The sequence below is a fragment of the Mytilus galloprovincialis genome, chromosome 9 (assembly GCF_965363235.1).
Source record: "Mytilus galloprovincialis chromosome 9, xbMytGall1.hap1.1, whole genome shotgun sequence".
NCBI lineage: Eukaryota > Metazoa > Mollusca > Bivalvia > Mytilida > Mytilidae > Mytilus > Mytilus galloprovincialis.
The window spans coordinates 27,365,053-27,389,851 of record NC_134846.1 but is presented as its reverse complement, the minus strand read 5'-3'; the positions used below and the strand labels follow the sequence as shown (position 1 = coordinate 27,389,851).

At 31.5% G+C, this 24,799-nt stretch overlaps 1 protein-coding gene across 4 annotated transcripts in view; it reads left to right on the top strand.

Annotated features, from left to right (window-relative positions):
• The first annotated feature begins 10,954 nt into the window (after nt 1-10,954).
• Nucleotides 10,955-24,799, top strand: part of LOC143044717 (putative E3 ubiquitin-protein ligase HERC4) — a 279,500-nt gene continuing 265,655 nt past the window's right edge. For 2 of the 4 annotated variants that reach the window (XM_076216809.1, XM_076216805.1), the window contains exons 1-3: nt 10,955-11,087; nt 20,187-20,458; nt 23,886-24,048. In XM_076216809.1, the coding sequence (XP_076072924.1) occupies nt 20,224-20,458; nt 23,886-24,048 (398 nt within the window). In that variant the 5' untranslated portion in view covers nt 10,955-11,087; nt 20,187-20,223. Of the gene's footprint in view, nt 11,135-15,289; nt 15,441-20,186; nt 20,459-23,885; nt 24,049-24,799 lie in introns of those variants that run through there. The other 2 variants (XM_076216806.1, XM_076216807.1) reach the window with 2 other exon arrangements.

Genomic DNA, 24,799 nt, shown 5'->3' with positions numbered 1-24,799 from the left:
AAAGCACCGTATCACACGAGGATATAACTTTAAAAGCATATTAAGTTGCAATTTTAAAATTGCAAAGTTAAATAAAATGGCACATATACTAGTAAATAACAATACAAAGAATTGAAAAGAGACAGAGTTAAAACCAATGTTTTTAAAGAAACAATGATTGTTGATAAAAATTAATGGAAGTTTTTGAAAAAAGTACGCATCTGATGTTGAAACGATTGTAGTTTTAAACTTTATTAATGCAGTTTTGTCATTATTAAAAATTGCACAATTAAAGTAAAAAAACTAAAATAACAAAAATACCGAACCCCAAGGAAAAATCAAATCGTGAAGTCCCTTATCAAATAAATACTGTTTAGTGTCTATTAAAAGGGCACTAGCTGTCAAATTTATGTTCACCAATTTGGCTCAAATTCTCATATTTGTATAACAAATTAAAACATTTATCAAAACTATAAAAAGTCTAAAAGAAACAATTTACAATGGGATAAAAAAAATGTTGCTTCATTCGTGAGTATTTCAGTCTAGACTAATTATCATCGAGTTGCCCTCCGAACACCTCTAATGTCAGATAAGCGATATAAAGATAAATAAAGATGTAAATAGATTAAGCGAACTAGTGTTATAGGATTTTAATAGGTCTGTTTAATTTCATATAGATTAAAATTATATGTTAATCATCGTTTTAACTTGTAAACGTATGAATTTTTGTGGATCGAATTAATCAATCAAATGATTTACCTTCGTTTCACTTTCAATGTTGACATTGAATTTCTTTTCCTTTAAATAACTGTACACGCACAATGCATGCGTTATCCATCTCTAGCTAGCGGTGTTCTAATTGAAGTTTACATGAATACTGATTCAATGAGGTCGAATTATTCTCATGCAAGTGAATAGTTCATCATCAATGTTTAAGCTTATTTTGACAAAATTGAATCATACTGGCTGCTAAAAGCGAATTATTATTTCACTTTGTAACTTTCTTTAATGATTGAACAAATAAAAAATCCTATTTTAGATTTTTTTTTTATATCTTGTACCTAGTGCCCCTTTAAGTTTTTAGAAAAAAATCATATAAATCAAGTGCACAACCCTTTGAAGTAGTTTTCTGCTAATACAAAGACCCTAAACGTATGCAACATCGATAAAAATTTACTCACCAAAAAATTTATCCAAGTTGAGCTCTGACTTTGAACCTGGTAATTGTTGATTTGTTAGATTTGTTTTTATTTTCATACCATGTTTTGATGGATGTTTACAGTCGTATAATCTACATGTAAACGCCTCTTTTAACAAGGACAGAAGTAAATAACACCATTTGCTTGGAACAAGCATATTTCACGTTTCTGTGTCGAAAGTCTAAATGTTGCATCCTCTGATAAATTAGTCGTTAAAATGCATAAAAACTCATTTCATTCCAAGTGTATGCACGTGTATATAACAATGATTCACATTCATAAGGTCCTTGTGAAATTTCTGAAATCAGAAAACAACACATTGACTGTTAATGACATTAAATATGTGATAATATTTAAAGTGAGATACAAATGAAACTATTTTAGTTCAAAGTCTGCTATCGTTATATGAAAATAAAGATTAATCAGTCAAGTATCTAACCCAAGATTGTACCAAAATTTAGGACGTACGTGTTTACATCAAATGTCTCGATATATAAACATGTTTACGTATTGGTTAATTATAGGTTAGACAATACTTGGTCATGGGTTATGAAGATTTAAGCCCAAGGCGAAGCCGAGGGCTTAAATCTTCATAAAACATGACCAAGTATTGTCTGACCAATTTAAAACATATTCACACTTTCTAGTGATCTTACAAAACTATCCTTTCCCATTGTAATATTCAAACCTAAATAAGAGTTCACTTTTTTAAAAAGAACTAAATATAAAACATAGGTAACGATAATTTCAATGGATGAAATGAAATAGCACTGACATAGTTGTGAAGGATGAATTGTTTTTCTTCTGCTTCAGGTAAAATTTAATACTTGTATATCTTTAGATTTTTTTTTAATTTTAAAAAGCAACACAATGTTATATAAATCCCCTTTTTGAAAATTGATTTTTTTTTTATAATTATAAAACTCTCTGTATGAATATTTGAATTCAGACCATTCAACATTAAATGCTCACTTTTTATTGATAATTTAAAAACAATCCTTTGCTTTATATATCAGCAGTCTGGCATTGTGTTTCTTTGAAAGAAAAAGAAAATAATTCCCTCAAATGTAAGGTATATAAATTAAATAAATATCATTTTATTTATCCTTACCAATTTTTTTGTGTGTATTCTATATATTTGTACCATTAGAAAATGCATGAAATTTTGCAAAATTCAAAATGTTTTTATTTTAATCTTTGCTCTTTCATCTTTAACCAGTAGGCTATTTTCCCAAGGAAAATGCCTTAGGGGATTATACACTTCGTTAGTGCAGCTATTAAGGTAGCACAATACAAAGATTTTTTTACTTCCAATCACTAACCTTTGAAATGCTGTAACTTTCTTATGAATGCATAGAAAATAATAAAACAGGTATATATAGATAGATAAAAGATTAATCATTTAAATGAATGCAATATTTTTATTATGCAATCAATATGTAATCAATTATTATGTAATTAGTGGCAAAATCTGGGTAAGTTCACTTGAATGAATTTAGCTCTATCATCTCTTTAACTATACAGAAAATTTTAACAAAATCTTAATTAACACATCATGGGCTTCAAAAGGGTGTCTCAGATTGTCTCTATTGTATTCCATTCTCTCATAAATCTCTAATTAGTGTAAACATCCCAACCACATAAAAGAAGATAATGTTTAATTAGGTGTAAAATGTGTTCTATACATTCTATCTGAAATCTGAGACACCCTTTTGTAGATAATGGCCATAGGAACAACATATAACAAAATCAACCCTCTAGGGATACCTATGCAGAAGCTAATTTCATTTGAAAGTGGAAATTTGGTGAAAAATATTTTAGACACAGTTAACATTATAATTGGTTACATAATTGTTGCATAATACTAACATTGCGTTTATTTGAAAGAGTTATCTGTTAGCTATCCAAAACTGCCACTTTTATAAATTTTCAAGCATTATTAAGAAAGTTACAGCATTTTAAAACTTGGGAGTTGGAGTTATAAAATCTTTGTATTGTGCTACCTTAAGAGTTCACTTTTATAATTAACTGACAATGAAAAGTCATTCATGTATAGATAGCATTTCATAGTGCATGGAAAACCATGTACTATGAAAATTAGAGGGCAAAAAACTGACTTTTCATTGGACGAGAAGGGGTGAGTATGTTCTAAGTAAAAAATGACCAAGTATTGTCTGACCAATTTAGAATATATCCACACCTTACGAGTGACGTAACAAAATAAGTCTCTCCCATTGTAATAATCAAACATAATATGAGTTCACTTTAAGTGTTAACAAGTTATTGAATTGCATGTACATCGAAATATATAATAGCCATTTCAACAGGAGGAATATAGGATGAGGTAGTTTAGTGATAACAAAAATGGATTAATTAATCAAAAATGAAGATTTCCTCTGCTTCATGTACAATTTGATAATTCTATATCAATTACAATTCGTAAATTTTAAAAAGAACACAATGTTATATAAATCAGCTTTTTTAATTTTTGATAATGACAAAACTTTATCTATAAATTTTTAAAAACACAACCGTTTTTTTTCATACACTTAGTTTCCTATCGGTGAAATTCAATGAATTCTAAAAAATTAAATACATTTTCATGATCATCGTTTACTTAACGCCAACACCTAGGACAGCGGTTACGAAATCCTAGCTTAGAGAAATCCAAAGCTTCGACGTGCGTGCATGTGATGAGTCGGTTCTAATTAATATCATCTATTTTTTTCCCCAAAGCTATGTATAAGGATAAATGAAAGGTCAGCTTCTAAAATGTTGTTGTTTAAGAGAAAAATAGAGAAAAATAGAGAACTATCAAAATCACAAAAAAATACTGCACTCCGAGGAAAATTCAAAACGGAAAGAATCTAATCAAATAGAAAAATTAAAAGCTCAAACAAATCAAATGAATGGACAACAGCTGTCATAATCCTGACTTGTACCGGCATTTTCTTATGCAGAAAATGGTGGATTGAACCTGGTTGTATGGCTAGCTAAACATCTCACTTGTATGACAGTCGCTTAAAATTCCATTATATCGACAACTTTGCGTGAAGAAAACAAAAAACCATAATATGTAAAAATGTCAAAAATAGGGGTACAGCAGTCAACATTGTAATGCTATAATCTGAATCACTATAAAACAAAGCAAATATGTAACAAAGAAGCACAAAAATATATATAGACCAAGTGCATTAGCAAAAATGAAAGACAAAAATATTCTTTTTACCAAAGCACAATAACTCAATGACGGATTGTATAAGTACAGAGCCATATCATATGTAACAAATAAACACAAAAATGGCATATTAGCAAAAAGACAAGAATCAAAATATTAATGAATTATTATAATTACTTTATTATCATAATAGAAATGTTTCAGAGAACATAAAATTCTATACATATTTACAATACAAAAATGTGTAGTGCAGGTGTGAATTACATTATATAAAAACATTTAACGTCCTAATCTGGGAAACAACCTTATTTTGGACCTTCTTTTAAATTTACACAGGTTTTTTTTCTAATATGAGTATATTGTTTGAAGAGAGTATTTGTTCAAACTTGTAAATGTTAACATTTTGGATAAAAGCAAGAAGATATTAAATAAGTGAAAATATATTAATATATTAATGAATATCTAGTGAAAACTATGAAACAAAATCAAAAAGAAAAACATAAAGAAAAAAGAGGATCCATTCCCAAAGTGCCTGTGTTACGAACGTAATAATATATACTTCCATATAATATCAATGTCACCCAAATAGTTCAGTGGATTATTTTTTTTTTCTACAAAAATTATTAACATTGCTCTGTACATAAACATATATAGCAAAAAGTAAAATCACAAAAATTCTAAACTCCGAGGAAAATTCAAAACGGAAAGTCACTTATCAAATGGCAAAATCAAAAATACATCAAACGAATGGGACAAATATTTAACAAAGAAGCACAAAAAGCATCTATCAAATTAAACAACCACATTCATTGCTAAGAGTCACGTGTTTGGCGTCAGAATGTAAACGTCAATATAAAAATAATTTTGTCGTTCAAAGTATTTTCAAAAGTATTTTTCGGATGGGCGGCGCTCTTTTTTGTTTACAAATAAACCATCATAAAATATATCCTAAATCATTTGGGAAATATATTTAGAAATTCAAACGTGACGTCCCTTAATTTGTGTACGTTGATTGCTTTGGCTAACCCGGCTGTGTATTTTTATGTGCTGGTTTATGTTATCTATCCCTTTTTATTCTGTAGTTAGTCACCACTTCGGTTTTATCATGTAAATCTTTTATGTAGTCATTTTATAAAATTCACTGTTTGCAAAAGTATGAATTATTCTAAATAATAAGGATTTTCTTATCCCAAGCAGAAAACTCTAGCCGTATTGTGCACAACTTTTTGGAACTTTTGGTCCTCAGTGCTCTTAAACTTTGTACTTGTTTTAGCTTTCGAACTTTTTCATCTGATCGTCACTGGTTAGTCTTGTGTGGACGAAACGCACGTCTGGCGTATTGAATTTGAAACCTGATACCTTTTGTAAGCTATTATTCGTGTGTTTCTTTGTCCCATATGTTCTCCCATTTATTTGTATTGAAGTCCTGTCATGTAATGTTGTCATTTTAATGTTATATGTAACATTGTCATATAAGCGGGAGGTTTGGCATGCCACAAAACCAGGTTCAACCCACCATTTTTATTTTTAAAATGTCCTGTACCAATTGCAAGTAAGGTAATGGCCATTGTTATATTATACTTCGTTTCTGTGTGTGTTACATGTTTAATATTATGTTTCTGTTGTGTCGTAGTTCTCCTCTTATATTTAATGCGTTCCCTCAGTTTTAGTGTGTAACCCGGATTTGTTTTTTTCTCAATCGCTTTATGAATTTCAAACAGCAGTATTCTACTGTTGCCTTTATATAGCTCTATCTTAATACACCTCAATAAGTGTCCTAAAATTACGACGATTCCTATAACTGTTCCTACGTTACAACCTGTTTGATAAACGTACTTTTAAATGACACAGATACGTCTTATGATGATCTTAGTCAGGAATATGGCAGTTGTAATCAAATAGTCCGTTTCTAAGTATGCTGGCGTTTGTTTTTTGTTGTAGTTCAGTAATTCATTCGTTCTGTTGTTTTCCTCTTATAGTTGACAAATTTCCCTTGATTTTAGTTTGTAATCCAGATTTTTTTCGCCTTATCGATTTATGGCTATTGAACAGCGGTATTCTACTGTTGCCTTTATTCAAAACATGTCGCTAGTCAATAAGCAGGTCTCCGGTTTTAACCACTTGTAAATAAGGCCTCTCTTTTATATTTGTTTCAGTGGCAATCATATCTCATCTTTTTATTTTTCATATAGAATATCCTCGCCTTCTACAATGGTACATTTAATAGAACAACAACAAAACAGAATTGAAAAGGGGGCAAAGAAGTAGTTGAAAGCTGAATACCATTTTTTTTTTAAATCTATGTACCCATATTCTAAATAATTATATGTATGACTCAGATAAAGTTAATTATTTAGAATATGGGTTCCCATTGAGTCGCGAGGGTTCTTGTTCAGGTGTGTCTGTAGAGAAATATCATGCTGGAACAAGAAACCATCCAGACGATATGAGGAAATATTTGAAAAAAGAGTGCACTTACGGTAGCATTAATATTATGGGCGTTTTTTTAGTAATTCCTTTGAGACTGACATGGTTATTCAGTATTTCTCCATTAAATTCTGTGCCGAAAAACGATACTCTAGATCGCAGGGTGATGTTAGATTTGAGTTTAGGTGTTGATGGTGATGACTCGGTAAATAGTCATACCACATCCTATTATGACAAATCTTTATAAAGGATTTGTATTTTGGTAATCCTTTCAATGTGTCTTATCCTTCAGTTGATGGGATAATCATATCTTTTTTTATTGGGTATTGTCTATGGTCCTAAGGTCAGCTTCGTTTATTTGCCATATGGTGACTAACGAGGTTAGTTTTATATTGGTCGCATACTATGCTTTACAAATTGTTGACTATCTTGATGATCTAGCTGGCTTTGACGTATACAAGAAAAAGCTTTTAAGCTTATGCTAATTTGGATGAAATATTGGACACCTGGGGTTTGGGGAGCCTGTAGAAAAGGCCACTCCTCCTTCTACTTCTATGTTTTTTTCTTGGTATACTCTTTGATGAGGGGGCCCTTTGATACAGTAAGTTGTACTCTATTTATTACTTAGAACGGGTTAGAGGAAATATGTGGTTTGGTTGAAAGTTGGTTGCCAAAGGATAAAAATAATGTTCTTTAAGAGATTTACAATCTTTGCTCATTTCGTTAGTTCATGTGTTTGCCAAGAACGACCTTTTTCCGAGGTTGTTGGTTAAATGGCAGACTTTTGGTGGTCAAAATATTACAAAACGTGTACCCAAGTATATTAAGTTTGAGTTTTGTGGAGTAAATTTCTAGATATATACAATGGCTCGTCCCAATCCTTGCACAGAAATTGAAAATTGGATCATTTTACTTCTCCACGGTAATTTTTTAAAATTTTGTTTATTTTAGATGTTGTGTACATTTTATTATTTTGTACAGGTTATTACGTGTACAAATATAATTGTACTTGTAGTTGTAAGTAATTACTTTTACAATATTTGTGGAGAAAAAGATAATAACTTGTATAACTCATTATCTTTTAGTTTTATATGTAATAACGAGGGGTGTCACGGTGTATGACAATTTATATAGGTCTTGTAGAGGAGAAACAGGCGCATCTTTTGCGCAAGGTATCGAACGTTCAAAAATCTGAAACTAGAGCTCAAAATTTGATTTTTTTTGGGGTCAAAAACAGGGGGTTGGCCTATTCCATGGCTTCTAGAGAAAAATAATGAGGGGTGTCACGGAATATGACTATATAGCTCTTGTAGAGGAGAAACCTACCCTATTGGACACTATTATTAGTATGTTACTAAATTTAGGTGCTCTGGCACTATATATACAAACGCTTTACCCATTCAAATTGCTTAATAATTTAGAGAGCCACAGTCTTCCTATAGAGACTTTTAAGGTTGGTGCATTATTAGAAAAGCAACCTAACACTGTTTGAAAACAGTTTACATACTAGCTTTTAATATAGAAAGCTTGCTGGTCTTGCACAGACCTCACCACTTACTGAAAGATGACATTGTTACATGTAGAACAAAATGTCTATCTTCAGTCTTGCTGGTCTTGCACAGACCCTACCATATTTTGTCAATTTTATGTGACTTTTAACTTATTTACATTTGAATACTTTTATCTTTACAATATTGTTGATATTTGCTATATTGTATTTTTTTTTAATAAACTATGAAAACTTGCTAGTATTAAGTTCTACAAAGCCACATATGAAGGACCAGAGACACAGGATTCCGATACCTACTCTTTATACAGGCAGGGGTAAAATATGTAAAAACTGTTGACACAGAAAAAACACAACGTAAAAAACCCTCTGGTGACATTATTATTCATTTTTTTCCGGTTTATAGATATATCGCCTTATTGTTCGCTAGATTCTGCCTGGTTTATCAATCAGAGAGAGAGAGAGAGAGCTCTACTTATCAATACATGTATCAATAAAAATATATTTTAACTGTTGAATGACTTATTCTTCAATTATTTAGTCTTAGAATTTATATCTTTAATTTTCATCAGTTGCCAGGATATATTTTATTTATTGAACCTTTTTGTCTGCTTACGCCTTACCTAACTAAAGAGGATTAATATATGTTTCAGAAGCCGTTTTTACATAAAACATTTAAAAAATTAAAAACTTCAAGCTTGTAAGTTATTTCTTCACAGACATATATAATTATAGCATCATTTTAAAGCAAATTTATTTGTCTAAGGCATAAATGAATGATTATACTGAAACGAATTAATATATATAGCCTATTGTTAGAAAGCTGGACAAACTTGTGTTTGCTGGTGATAATATGTTTATAAAAACACAGCTGGTATTATGCCATATAATTTCATTACTAATGGTGATTAAAATGCGTAATCTACGGTTCCGAGTACTGTCGGTCCAATTTCGTCGTCAGTGCTAATGAAAATATTAAATTTCTTGGTAGCAAGGATGTCATATAACCTCTTAGATGGTATTTTTTAAAAAGATATATGAACATCAAAACTCATGAGATACGTTTTATGAGTGTTTTGCCTGTGCGAATTTCAAACGCGCAATTTTACACCAGTACTGAAAACCTTCTATCCTTTACGGGTAGACTTTACATAGATAAATTAAGTCGTATAAGAAAAGCAATATGAGTATGTTAAATTTGATGTATGCCTTTTTGTGCTTCTTCGTTACATTTGTTGTTTTTATAGTGATATTAAGATGATATCACAATATTGACTGCTGTACCCCTATTTTTGACATTTTTACTCTTTGAGTATGTTTGTTTTGGTTATGCATCGTTGACAATGTAATGGAATTTGATGCGACTGTCATACAAATGAAAGGTTTAGCTACCTATAAAACCAGGTTCAATCCACCATTTTCTACATTAGAAAATGCCTGTACCAAGTCATGACAGTTGTTATCCATTCATTTGATGTGTTTGGACTTTTGATTTTGCCTTTTGCCTTTTAATTTTTGATTTTCCTTTTTGAATTTTCCTCGGAGTTCAGTATTTTTGTGTTTTTACTTTTTGTTAAAAACTTGTCATTCAAGATCAATTAACAAAATTTACGAACTCTTTAAATTACATATGGTTTATGGGGAAGCAATACTAATACTTTCATTTTATAAATAAAGCAGTTTACGATCAGCTTTAATATAGAATAAGAATAAAATATATATTAATGTAGTTTAAGCAAGTTGTATTAGTTTGAATAATTTAAACGGACAATCTTCATTTTTTCCCCTTTAGGTTCAGGATTCATCAATAACAATTAATGTACTTTGTTTCTAAATATGTTCCTGTATAAAGTCATTCGTTCTCTTCAATAGACTTTTGTCTAAAATAGAAACAAATAGGAAAACAATGTTTTGCGAGCTTAAATACAACTACCCCTATAATCCATTCATGTCTTTTATTTCACCGACAAGGTCCGTATTTTGTAACTCAACCATTATATTTTCGATAAAATTCTTTATAATTTCAATGATATATTATACCTTTCCTATAACAAAATTCATATTTCATAGAGAATGATTGAAAACAGTTAAAGATATTGAATAAATCTGACCGCAGTCTTTTCAAGCAAATTTATGTTACTTAATTTTCCGTTCAGTTCCGAGTTTTCACGCACAAATGGTATTTTGCATATATTTTTTTAAAATTTTATCATTATAATTAACTTTTAGTTTCACAAAATCTAAAGTTGAAAGATATCCATTGAATATTAAAAAAGTTATTGTAGTTAGAATTAGTCCGACATAGATTTTCGGGTACCTTCAGGTCTTTTCATTTCTCCGTTCAGGTCCAACTTTTGGCATAAAAAAATTGTCTCTTATTCAACATTTTTAAATTTTAATGAAATATAATTATTTACAATTAATAAAATTCCAACTTGAAGAAATTCCATCCCGGCAATAATGAAATTAAAATTTATTGCAATTTGAATAATTTTAGTCGTATATTTTCAGGTCTTTTCAGGTCCACTTTCAGGTCTTTAGTGTAACCCCCTGCACCGTATCAGAACGCACCAGCACAATGACCTAGCAGGTTTTGGACCGAAGAGATGTAAGGCCGAACGAAATGGCTTGTCTTTGGGTGGGTTCCTGGTTCATTGTGGTTACCACCTTACTTAAATAAATAGAGATAGGCACCAGATCGTTAACTAAAGAAAAACAGTAGAAAGCCAACTTCTAGAATCTTCAAATAATATCAAACCCGAACATATTTTGCCTTTATTAATCCATTCAGTTTGTAGTAAGTTATAGAGATAGTTATATTTGTTGTCCATTATCCATGCGAAGGTAAGTAAATAGCAATATAAGGTGTCCAGTTTCAGAAAAGTACTTTTGAAAAGAGTTTTTTACTTTTGGTGTCAGACCACCAATTAAAAATCCCTATCTGTTCAACCAAATTTTGCAATTTTCACAGCTTTCTAAATATTTTACCTTCAGTTTAACTTCATAGAAACCAGGTATATCCTTAATTGTACATGTATCAGCTTTCTACATGCCAATTTTCACCATACCTTTAACCCTCTTGCTGCCAAAGGGACATTTATGGCTTCTACACACAAATCTTGTTGATTGTGTAGAACGTCAAAGGTCCATTGTAACGTCACAATAATCAGGGGCACTGACAACGTCAAAATACGGCGTCAAAAGGGCGATTTTGGCGTGAATGAAGCAAACTGAATAAAATGCTGTAAAAGTATATTTAAAACGGATGTCAAGAAATGATACAGGATCATAAGCTTGTTAGTACTATAATACTAACTTATTTAACGTGTTTGCTAATTATCTAGTTTGTCATTTTCATGTAAAATGTTGCAATCTTTCGAGAAATTGTTTTACATTTTTTTCGTACATCTATCAATCAGAATATCTCATATAAATCAAAAATCTTATCCCTGATAAATGATCATAAAAAAGGTAACTGTTATACTTGATTACGTTAAATATTAATATTCATTCACAATACACCATACACGCTTTATTTAAAAGAACTGGATAATTTATTTAGGGCTCAAATACCACGATTGAAATCTCAGTTTGGATTTTTTTTGGTAAAAGTACACACATGTTAACCGATGTACTTGTATTGCCATACGATATTTCAATACATTTTAAACCTGTTTCATCATTGCCTTAAAAAAATTAATTTCATTCGAAATGGGGATGTTAAATTAGTAGTAGACACAATGATTTCTATTCCTACCAAATATATCATAGATATCCTTTCCCAGTGGCAACCTCTTTTTTCTGGCATTCACCACAGATCTTTTACTGTGTAGGACTCATTGAGCAATAGATTTATTGTATATTGAATTTCAGACGTCCTTAATATTGCATGAAATATTTGCCACTGAACGTTGAGAAGAGAACAATTTATCAATTAACAGATTTAAAGATATTTCGTGTATGTCAATTACAGTGTGTACTTTATCATAGTAAATGAAAATGAATTATTATTGATTCAGGTTCACTTGTAGACAATAGAAATTCATTTTAGAGAATTTCTTTCCTCGTTTTCACTAGGTTTTTTTTAATTCGTATTCTCTAAAATTTAAGCAATAAGTGGTCAACAAAATTATAATAAACATGATTAAAACATAAACAAAATGAATATGGAGGATAATTTTTATATAAAAAATATTTCCTCGCCTACCGAAACAAGGATTGAAATCATGATAATTTTAATCTGACACTTTTGATACTTTACAACAAGTAGTAGTTCATAGAATCATAGGACAGCTGCTCGGAGATTTTATTTATTTTTATTAATTTGTACACGCTCTGTTTTTATTTTCATTTTCATTGAGTGCCGTTGTATTGCCGTTTATATAAGTAAGTAAGTAAGTAAATTTTTTATTATAGTGACATGTGTAATCACATTTCAGTAAAGTACAATATATTACATACACAATAAAATACACCCGACCCATTGGGTCTATAAGTCACTTTCAAATCATAAAACGTAATTATTTTATCACGGATTTCAAACAAAATAATGAAAAGTAAAATTAAGCTATTAAAATTCAAATAATAATTATAGTGATTTGAGAGATTTTTGTACAGTATTTATACCAATTACCTAATCAAAAAACAAGAATAAATATTTTACTATTTTATAGGTGGTTAAGAATCATTTATGCATTTCACTTGACAAAGATAAAACAAAGTCGCCTTTAAAGCTAGTATAGCAATTGGTATATTATTTTCACTTTATTTTAAGACAAGAAAGATAAAAAAAATATATTCCAAGGTTAAAAGTTGTATTTAAATAATCTTGTATTAAAAACATCGTTTATGACAATCTTAGAGCATATTTAACTTCCGTAAAATTACTTATACATCGTTTTCATAATTACGGCTACATTGACGCGGGAAAAATTATGGACGGCGGGAAAGCGCAGTTCTACAGAGAGGCACAAGTTTTGCAACGTCACAGATAAGAAACGTCAAGATGCTTTTGGTGCGACAAAGCAAAAAAAAAAAAAAACTCAGCAGCAAGAGGGTTAAAGCCTTCTAACAAAATAACTGACCTTCAAACAGAGGTACTCCAAAAAAAATGCCTGGTTTTCTGGAAATCTAAAATTAGTATACTATGGAGTGCATTAATCCTCAATTTTTAATGCAAACTCATAGACAAGTAAATTTTGGCTCAAAATGATCTAGATATATTTCTCTTTCACCAAAAGTTTCATTTCTTCAAATTGTTGGTTAGTTTAAGTAAACAAGGACATCAAAAGCACTATTTTGTGTCAGAGTAGGGCTACTTTTACATACGTTCTAAATTGGAGGGAGTAATTGGTGGTCTGACACCTTTTAGTTTACGGAATAATATTATATTATTTTCACTTTATTTTAAGACAAGAAAATTAAAAAAAAATATATTCCAACATTTGTCCAAGGTTAAAAGTTGTATTTAAATAATCTTGTATTAAAAACATCGATGTATCTAACATGTAATCCAATTGATGTATCTAACATGTAATCCAATTGATGTATCTAACATGTAATCCAATTGATGTATCTAAATGTAACATGTAATCCAATTGATGTATCTAAATGTAACATGTAATCCAATTGATGTATCTAAATGTAACATGTAATCCAATTGATGTATCTAAATGTAACATGTAATCCAATTGATGTATCTAACATGTAATAAGCTAATGTACGATATCACTGTCCTGTGAGTGGCATAATAAACATTCAAAAAACACCAAATAAAGTTTTTAGTAGGAAGATTTGGGACTATGATCACGCAGACCTAACTAATTATAAATTTGATCTAAGTGAAGTAAATTAGGATAATATTATTAATAATAATGACGTAAATGTTGCCGCGACAAAAATTACAGAAACTAAAATGTATATTAAAAATAGCTGCAAAACATATACCTTGTAAATTTGTCAAGTTTAGATCTCAAGACCTGCCATGGCTAACTGGTCATATAAAAAAACTAATTCGGTGCCGAAAAAGACTTCATAAAATGGCAAAAAAGAAAAATACTGCTGATTCTTGGCGACAATTTCGGTATGTTAGGAATCAATGCATAAATTTTATAAAAACAGCTAAACTTGACCTTTTTAACAAACAAATAAATATATTAGAGAATCCAGAAACCAATGTTAAGAATTGGTGGAAGCTTTTAAGAAATTTATCTGGACAGTCTTCGAAAGCGTCAAATTATCCCCCTTTGTTAGTAAATAATGAATATATAGAAGACGATAATGAAAAATCAAACGCATTTAATCTCTTTTTTTGTAAGCAAGCTACCGTGGATGATTCTACAGTGTCTTTTCCTAATACCCCCATGTCCGATGATATACCAATTTTAAACAATACTGTGGATTCATTTTTATTTGTGGTATACCAATTTCCGTGGGTTTCGTGGGTCACAGCGAACCACGAAGTTAAGAATTCAACGAAGAATAATCCAGAGAAATGTGTATGGAGTCGGATGTTTATTTCCGGTTATGTTATGCAGTTCTAGTCTAGTGTTGACTAGCGATAAACATTGTAACATAACACATGTGTTTTATTGAAAGAAGATACAAGTATTTTGATTAAATCTATAATAAATATATCAAATATCAGTGATAATTTACTTTTTAAAATTGATTAAAACTGTTATGGAAAATACTGCAAGTTGTTAATTACCGTGTCATAGTTTGGTTAAACAGCGATTAAAAATCAATAGGATTAAGTACAGGAATATTGCCCGTACTATTGTAATCAGCAATCCACGAATTTACGTATACCACGAAATGTCTTTTTTTCTCTATCCACGAAAATTGATACCCACGAAAAGAAATGAATCCACAGAATTATCATAACCGAAGAGGAAGTGTTTGATCACTTGTCTTTGTTAGATGTCACTAAAGCGACGGGCCCTGATGAAATTAGCGGTAGGCTTCTGAAGTACAACAATGTATGCTGCTCTAGAGTTAAGTAAGCCCCTGGCTCAGCTTTTCAATAAATCTATACGTGAAGCTGTGTATCCAGAAACCTGGAAATTAGCAAGCGTTATACCAGTTTTCAAAAGTGGTGATAGAGAACTGGTGTCAAACTATAGACCGATATCACTTTTGTCGATCATTGGTAAGAGTATGGAACGTTGTGTTTTTATGCCCCACCTACGATAGTAGAGGGGCATTATGTTTTCTGGTCTGTGCGTCCGTTCGTTCGTTCGTCCGTCCGTCTGTTCGTTCGTTTTTGATGAAGTTGAAGTCCAATCAACTTGAAACTTAGTACACATGTTCCTTATGATATGATCTTTCTAATTTTAAAGCCAAATTAAACTTTTGACCCCAATTTCACGGTCCACTGAACATAGAAAATGAAAGTGCATGTTTCAGGTTAAAGTTTTTGGTCAAGGTAGTTTTTGATGAAGTTGAAGTCCAATCAACTTGAAACTTAGTACACATGTTCCTTATGATATGATCTTTCTAATTTAAATGCCAAATTAGAGTTTTGACCCCAATTTTACGGTTCACTGATAGAAAATGATAGTGCAAATTTCAGGTTAAAGTTTTTGGCTTCAGGTTAAAGTTTTTGGTCAAGGTAGTTTTTGATGAAGTTGAAGTCCAATCAACTTGAAACTTAGTATACATGTGCCCTATGATATGATCTTTCTAATTTAAATGCCAAATTAGAGTTTTGACCCCAATTTTACGGTTCACTGAACATAGAAAATGATAGTGCAAATTTCAGGTTAAAGTTTTTGGTCAAGGTAGTTTTTGATGAAGTTGAAGTCCAATCAACTTGAAACTTAGTATACATGTGCCCTATGATATGATCTTTCTAATTTAAATGCCAAATTAGAGTTTTGACCCCAATTTTACGGTTCACTGAACATAGAAAATGATAGTGCAAATTTCAGGTTAAAGTTTTTGGCTTCAGGTTAAAGTTTTTGGTCAAGGTAGTTTTTGATGAAGTTGAAGTCCAATCAACTTGAAACTTAGTATACATGTGCCCTATGATATGATCTTTCTAATTTAAATGCCAAATTAGAGTTTTGACCCCAATTTTACGGTTCACTGAACATAGAAAATGATAGTGCAAATTTCAGGTTAAAGTTTTTGGTCAAGGTAGTTTTTGATAAAGTAGAAGTCCAATCAACTTGAAACTTAGTATACATGTTCCCTTTGATAAGATCATTCTAATTCTAATGCCAAATTAGAGAATTTATTCCAATTTCACAGTCCTTTAAACATAGAAAATGATAGTGTGAGTGGGGCATCCGTGTACTGTGGACACATTCTTGTTAAACATTTTTTAACTTTTTAAGAAAACATAATATAATAACAAGTGCCCAGTCAGGTTTCATGCCTGGAGATTCTACAATTAACCAACTCTTACACATAACAGATTTATTTGGCAAAGCTCTTGACGCAGGAAAAGAGATTCGTGTTGTCTTTTTTTATATAAGTCGTGCTTTCGATCGAGTCTGGCATGAAGGTCTAATTTATAAACTTAAAAATATTGGTATAAGAGGAAACCTATTAAAGTGGTTTATGAGCTATTTATCAAATCGAAAACAAAAAGTTGTTATTTCAGGTCAATCCTCAGATACTTTTGGTGTAAATGCTGGCGTCCCTCAAGGATCAATATTAGGCCCCTTACTTTTTATGCCCCACCTACGATAGTAGAGGGGCATTATGTTTTCTGGTCTGTGCGTCCGTTCGTTCGTTCGTCCGTCCGTCTGTTCGTTCGTTCGTTCGTTCGTCCGTTCGTCCGTCTGTCCCGCTTCAGGTTAAAGTTTTTGGTCAAGGTAGTTGTTGATGAAGTTGAAGTCCAATCAACTTGAAACTTAGTACACATGTTCCTTATGATATGATCTTTCTAATTTTAAAGCCAAATTTAACTTTTGACCCCAATTTCACGGTCCACTGAACATAGAAAATGAAAGTGCATGTTTCAGGTTAAAGTTTTTCAGGTTAAAGTTTTTGGTCAAGGTAGTTTTTGATGAAGTTGAAGTCCAATCAACTTGAAACTTAGTACACATGTTCCTTATGATATGATCTTTCTAATTTTAAAGCCAAATTAAACTTTTGACCCCAATTTCACGGTCCACTGAACATAGAAAATGAAAGTGCATGTTTCAGGTTAAAGTTTTTCAGGTTAAAGTTTTTGGTCAAGGTAGTTTTTGATGAAGTTGAAGTCCAATCAACTTGAAACTTAGTACACATGTTCCTTATGATATGATCTTTCTAATTTTAAAGCCAAATTAAACTTTTGACCCCAATTTCACGGTCCACTGAACATAGAAAATGAAAGTGCATGTTTCAGGTTAAAGTTTTTCAGGTTAAAGTTTTTGGTCAAGGTAGTTTTTGATGAAGTTGAAGTCCAATCAACTTGAAACTTAGTACACATGTTCCTTATGATATGATCTTTCTAATTTTAAAGCCAAATTAAACTTTTGACCCCAATTTCACGGTCCACTGAACATAGAAAATGAAAGTGCATGTTTCAGGTTAAAGTTTTTCAGGTTAAAGTTTTTGGTCAAGGTAGTTTTTGATGAAGTTGAAGTCCAATCAACTTGAAACTTAGTACACATGTTCCTTATGATATGATCTTTCTAATTTTAAAGCCAAATTAAACTTTTGACCCCAATTTCACGGTCCACTGAACATAGAAAATGAAAGTGCATGTTTCAGGTTAAAGTTTTTCAGGTTAAAGTTTTTGGTCAAGGTAGTTTTTGATGAAGTTGAAGTCCAATCAACTTGAAACTTAGTACACATGTTCCTTATGATATGATCTTTCTAATTTTAAAGCCAAATTAAACTTTTGACCCCAATTTCACGGTCCACTGAACATAGAAAATGAAAGTGCATGTTTCAGGTTAAAGTTTTTGGTCAAGGTAGTTTTTGATGAAGTTGAAGTCCAATCAACTTGAAACTTAGTACACATGTTCCTTATGATATGATCTTTCTAATTTTAAAGCCAAATTAAACTTTTGACCCCAATTTCACGGTCCACTGAACATAGAAAATGAAAGTGCATGTTTCAGGTTAAAGTTTTTGGTCAAGGTAGTTTTTGATGAAGTTGAAGTCCAATCAACTTGAAACTTAGTACACATGTTCCCTATGATATTATCTTTCTAATTTTAATGCCTAATTATATTTTTTATCCAATTTCATGGTCCATTGAACATGGAAAATGATAGTGTGAGTGGGGCATCCGTGTACTTTGGACACATTCTTGTTTTAGTATATATAAATGACATTGTAAACGACATAGACTGTAATACATGTATAAAACTATATGCTGACGATACTTCCCTTTTCATAGTAGTTGAAGATGAATATGCAGCAGCGAGTAAATTTAATTCTGATATAGAGACTATCAACAATTGATCAGTCCAATGGCTAGTACATTTTAATGCAAAAAAGACTGAAGCTATGACAATTTCCAAGAAATCAGTAAAACCCCATCATCCACCTCTTTATATGAATGATGATATGATTTCAGAAGTAGAAAGCCATAAACACCTTGGTTTAATTTTTCATGAGGATGGTTCATGGCATTCTCATGTCAATAAAATAATTGAAAAGATAACACCTAGATTAAATTTATTTCGTGCCTTGAAATTCAAATTGAAAAGAAAGTATTTACAAACTTTATATTTAAGTTTTATCCGACCCTTATTTGAATATACAGATATCATTTGGGACAACATTCCAGACTATTTAAGTGATAAACTAGAAAACATGCAACTTGAAGCGGCTAGGATAGTAACTGGGGGTACTAAGTTATCATCCATAAATAAATTATACGACGAAACAGGATGGGAGTTATTATCAGAAAGACGTAAAAAACACAAAATTATAAAATTTCATGAAATGTTTCATAACAAAACCCCTGATTATTTAAGCGATATTATCCCTCAACAATTGTTTAATATTCATAATTATGACACAAGACGAACGAATGACACGCAACATATAAAGTGTAGAACTGCATTTTACCAGAAATCTTTTCTTCCCTCAGTTATTCGATCCTGGAATGCTATTCCGGACGATATCAGACTAAGTCCATCTAAATTTACACTTAAACGTTACCTTAATCAAAATGTAAGTAAAATACCAAATTATTATTTTTATGGAGACAGGAAAGGACAAATACTTCATGCCAGACTTCGGTTGGATTGTAGTAATCTGAACGAACATTTATTTAAGAGAAATCTTGTAGAAAGTAAAAACTGTACCTGTGGTAGAATCGAGAGCAGTGAGTAAGCATTTTCTTCTCGAGTGTAATAATTACTCCCTTGTCCGAAAACGTACGATAGAAAAAATTCCGTTCTCATACAATATAGAAACACTTCTATTTGGCTGCAATAACCTCAATCAAGAGGAAAATCTACTCATGTTTAAACAAGTGCAACAATTTTTGGTAGATTCGAAGCGTTTTGGCTTATAGCTTCCTTCGTGAATGATTAGGATTGTAATTGGGTGAGACAGTCTTGACAAAGTCCTGTAAACACACTGCCGCTGGTACATATATATATAGGAAAGATCTGACAAAAAAAAATCAACTTTTTTATTTGCAGTTATTTCCCTTTATCTTTTTTCTACAGGGAGACGGATTAATATAAGGGAAACCTTGTTTCCGAATCCCTTTGTAATATTGTATCACTGTATTTATATGTGTATGTCATGTACATGATTTTTTTAAAATAAAATATGTTTAAAGTAACATGTTATCCAATTGATGTATCTAACATGTAATCCAATTGATGTATCTAACATAAAATGAAATTGATGTGTTTTGCATAAAACAAAATGTATGTGTCTTGCATAAAATGAATTTGAATGCAATTCATGTAATTCTTTATATTATATATAGGAAATGACTAGAGAAGGGTAGTTTTGACACAGAAAATATGATATCAGCATTTTGTTGGGGAAGTGCTGACCATGGCCAACTTTTTACAGAAAATGATGAACCCATCTTGTCACCAAAGGAAGTGAAGCTGAACTTTGACCAAGAGGTCAAAGACATTGTTGAAATCAGTTGTAGTGAAGGCCATACTCTTATAGTTACTTCTAATGGGTCATGTTATGCTTGTGGTTGTAATGACTATGGTCAAATTGGACATGATAGTGCAAACAAACTTGGTAATTCACTTTACTTTACACCATGAAAAACATAAATAATTGTTTGCATTGTTTATCAGACTTGTTCACTTAAAAATGTATACAGTATTAATGGATGGTAAAATGTATAAAAGCTTATTTATAAAGGCAAATTTATTACAAAATTACCTGCAATTTGTACATTTTGCCATTGATCCTAATGCCTAATATATTTTAAGAGCAAGGACAGGATGCAACACTGAAATTGTTAGTCAATTTATAGGTCATCATATTTTTTATGTCCATCCGCATCAATTTATCAATGAAATGCATGTGATGTAGTTAATTCACAAAACTTGAACAACTAGTTCCATGATTGCAACAATTAGTTTATGTGAAAATAGATTTATTTACTATTTTATATAATTTCACAAGATTGAATTTCAGCTGGACTTGGCAGGCTCACTTGACAGTATGACTGATATGTACAGCAGTATCAGAAACAAAAATGTCATTATTCTCTAAATATCACCACAATTTCAGTGATTCACTATCTCGCTTGACACATGAAACATAGGGATTATTATCTGGCAAAGATGTTCACTAATTGTTTGCAGTAAAGATTTTTTAGAAGTTAGACAATCAAGAGGCTCCATACCTAGTATACAGATGCTTTAATATATTAACAAGTTTCTGTTAGTGATATGCTTGGTCTCATTTTCATGGTATACGTATAGCAACTGCTTAAAAAGATATTTTTTTTTTTTTTGTCATTTGAATCAAGGGCAGATCCAGACATTTTTTATTGGTTTCATTTGACCTTGACCTCCTTTTTAGCTTACCTGGCCCACTTGACCAAGTTAGCCTTTCTCATCTCTAGGCGTCTGTTGTTGTCTGTTTACTTTTACAAAAATCTTCTCTTCTGAAACTACTGGGCCAAATTTAACCAAACTTGGCTGTAAGCATCATTGAGGTATTTACAAAATGTGTCCCATGACCGGGCCAACCAAGATGGCTGCCATGGCTTAAAATAAAATGTAGATTTTGGCTTATATCTCTGAAACCAAACTATTTACAGCAAATCTGATTAAGGTAAATTTGTTTTATCAGGTGAAGATCTATCTGACCTGACATTTTCTGACAAATCAGCCAATCTGCTGTTGGGTTGCTGCCCCTGAATTGGTAATTTTTCAGTTTTTGGTTATTATCTTGAATATTTTTATAAATAGAGATAAACTGTAAACAGCAATAATGTTCAGCAAAGTAAGATCTACAAATAAGTCAACATGACCACAATGGTCAATTGACCCCTTAAACATAGGAGTTTATAGTAAATTTTTAACAAATTTTGTAAATTTTGTTATCTTTACAAAAATCTTTTCCTGAAACAACTGAGGCAAATTAGACCAAACTCAACATAAGGGTATCTAGTTTTAAAAATGTGCTGATGAACTTGTCTGCCAACCAAGATGGCTCACATGACTTAAAATAAAACATAGGGGCAAAATGCAGATTTTGGCATATATCTCTGAAACTAAAGCATTTACATTAAATCTGACTATGGGTAAAAATGTTTATCAGATTGAGATCTATCCGCCCTGAAATTTTTAGCCGTTAGAAATTAGAAATTTTAAGGAAGTGTTGCAGTTTTGGGTTATTATCTTGATTATTATTATACATAGAGATAAACTGTAAACAGCAATAATGTTCAGCAAAGTAAGATCTACAAATAAGAAGTTGAAGAGCATTGAGGATCAAAATTCCTAAAAGTTTTGTCAAATACAGCTAAGGTAATCTACTCCTGAGGTAGAAAATTGCTTGTCTTGCCTGCAATGAAAGTCACAAAATGTTAGACATAGGTATTTTAATCTTGCAATGTGGCCAGTTGCGTAAACTATTTGTGTTAATCTTAATATTTCTAAAGGTAGGTGATATGAAGGCTTCATACCATCTATACATGTGCCTTATAATAAGAAGTTTCTGTTAGTCATATGTCTGTTGTGCTTAACCTCATTTTCATGATTCAGCTCTTTGCAGGTTTTTATACGACTGCAAAACAAGTTTTGGGTCAAATTCTGCTATCACACTGTTGTCTTCTTCTGAAAACATTTGGTTTCAAACAATAACTTTAGTTTTAGTGTAAGGATCTCTATGAAATTTTATCAAAATGTTTCAATACCACAAAAGGTACCCAAAACCAGCACTTTTTATACGACCCCAAAAATTTTTTTGCCTCGTATAATGCTGTCATGTTGTCTGCGTCTTCGTCGTTGTCTGCGTCGTCGTCCGAAGATACATTTAGTGTCTGGACAATAACTTTAGTTTTAGAAAATGGATCTCTATAAATTTTTACCAGAAGGTTCAATACCACTTAAGGAAGGCTGGATTGATTTTGGGGGTTATGGTTCCAAAAGTTTAGGAATTAGGGGCCAAAAAGGGGTCCAAAATAAGCATTTTTTGTAGTTTCAAAAAATAACTTGTGTTGAAGTGTATGAATCTCTCTGAAATTATACCACAAGTTTTCATACCATGGAGGGATGGTTAGTATTGACTTTTGGGGGTTATGGCTCTAATTGTTTTGGAAATTAGGGGCAAAAATAGGGGAAAACTAGGTTTTACTGGTCAATGGACAATTAAGACTATTAAAGCAGTGTAAGGGAGGTACAATGTAATTCAAAAACATTCAACATACAATGTTGGGTATGTTCGGATTTTCCTCCCTTACACTACTTGTAAATTATGTATAGAGCAATGTCAGGTTTTGGACTAATTGCAAAAAAGGGGGGTGGTAGTAGTTTATGTTTTTTTTCTCCAAATTTCTCAAATTCCAAATTTTTGAAAAGTTTAAAGAAGAAATCTTTAATTGCACAATATTGCGCAATAGATTTGTAAGATCTTGACATTTGTTTTGTGTCGGAAAAATCATATTATGTCAAAAATTTTATCACAATCCAAATTCTGAGCTTGAATTTTGTGTCCATACTTGCCCCAACTGTTCTGGGTTCGACCTCTGCGGTCGTATAAAGCTGCGCCCTGGGGTGTACCAGGTTTGCTTTTAAGACAATAATTTTTGTATAAGTATTTTGATTCTCTGAAGAAAAAAAAAGGTTTATGGGGTGGGGGCAGGCAATTTTTAAGAATTTCAGAAGTTAAAAAGAAAATTTCTTTAAATGTTTTATATTAGAAAAATTGGAGGTCACAATTTATTTTGCTAATTCTTTGTATATATATAGTCTGAAAACAGATTTACTAAGTATGGCACAACAGCACAGTGTATTTCATACAAGCAAGAAATTATCAATTGAATATTAATTGAAATCATATAACCAGTTTATACCTCATTATCTATTTTCATTAGGTAACATTTGACCTTGGAAAAAAAGTTGCATTTTCCCTTCTTCACAAACACATCCACATGGAGGTTTTGATAATACTGATAATAGATTTACACTTCATTTATTTATTTCAGGAAAAGTATCATCTTTGAATAATCAAAAAGTGATGAGTGTAGTAGCAGGATCACAACACAGTTTGGCATTGACTGAAGCTGGTGAAGTATTTAGCTGGGGTGATAACAGTTGTGGTCAGTTAGGAAGAGGGAAAGTAGATGAAAACCAGGCTAAGCAACCTAAGTAAGTAGTATGGATAAGGAGTAGGGGCACTAAGTTTACGATATGGACTGAGCTACAGGAAAAAAACGTTACCATTACCACCGATGTAAAAACAATTAAAGATCTTGACCCAAATTTTATTGGGTCAGGATCCCTAGTGGACCTTGAGATGAGGAATTCAGATGACGCAATTAAAAAAAATATTCGTCCCACATACAATTGTGGATGCTGTGATTTTAAAAATGAATATATATGAACAATAAGAACTGTTTTATAGAGCTGATGTGATGAGAAAAGAAATATGTAGATTTGACCTGAAATAAATTTAAGAAAGGACAATTTTTTTATTGAATTTTATGATCAGAATTTTGGGATTATTTCATGAGGAGAGTGACATTTTTCACCATCTTTCGGGGTCCAGCAATTTGCAAAAAAAGTACTCTCACTTGCCACCCCGAAAATTTAACCAGACATGTATAAATGTATCAGCTTCGATATGAGCCGTCATACATGTTTAAGTAAACAATATGGACTGAGCAACGGAGGAAAACGTTACCATTACCACCTATGGAGAATTAATTGAAAATGTTGAGCCATATGGTAAAAATGTTCATTAGGTTAAGATCTATCTGACCTGAAATTTTCAGACAAATCAGACAACCCCTTGTTGGATCGCTGCCCCTAAATTAGTAATTTTAAGGAAATTTTACAGTTTTTAGCTGACCTGGCCCAAAGGGCCAAGTGAGCTTTTCTCATCACTTGGCATCCGTCG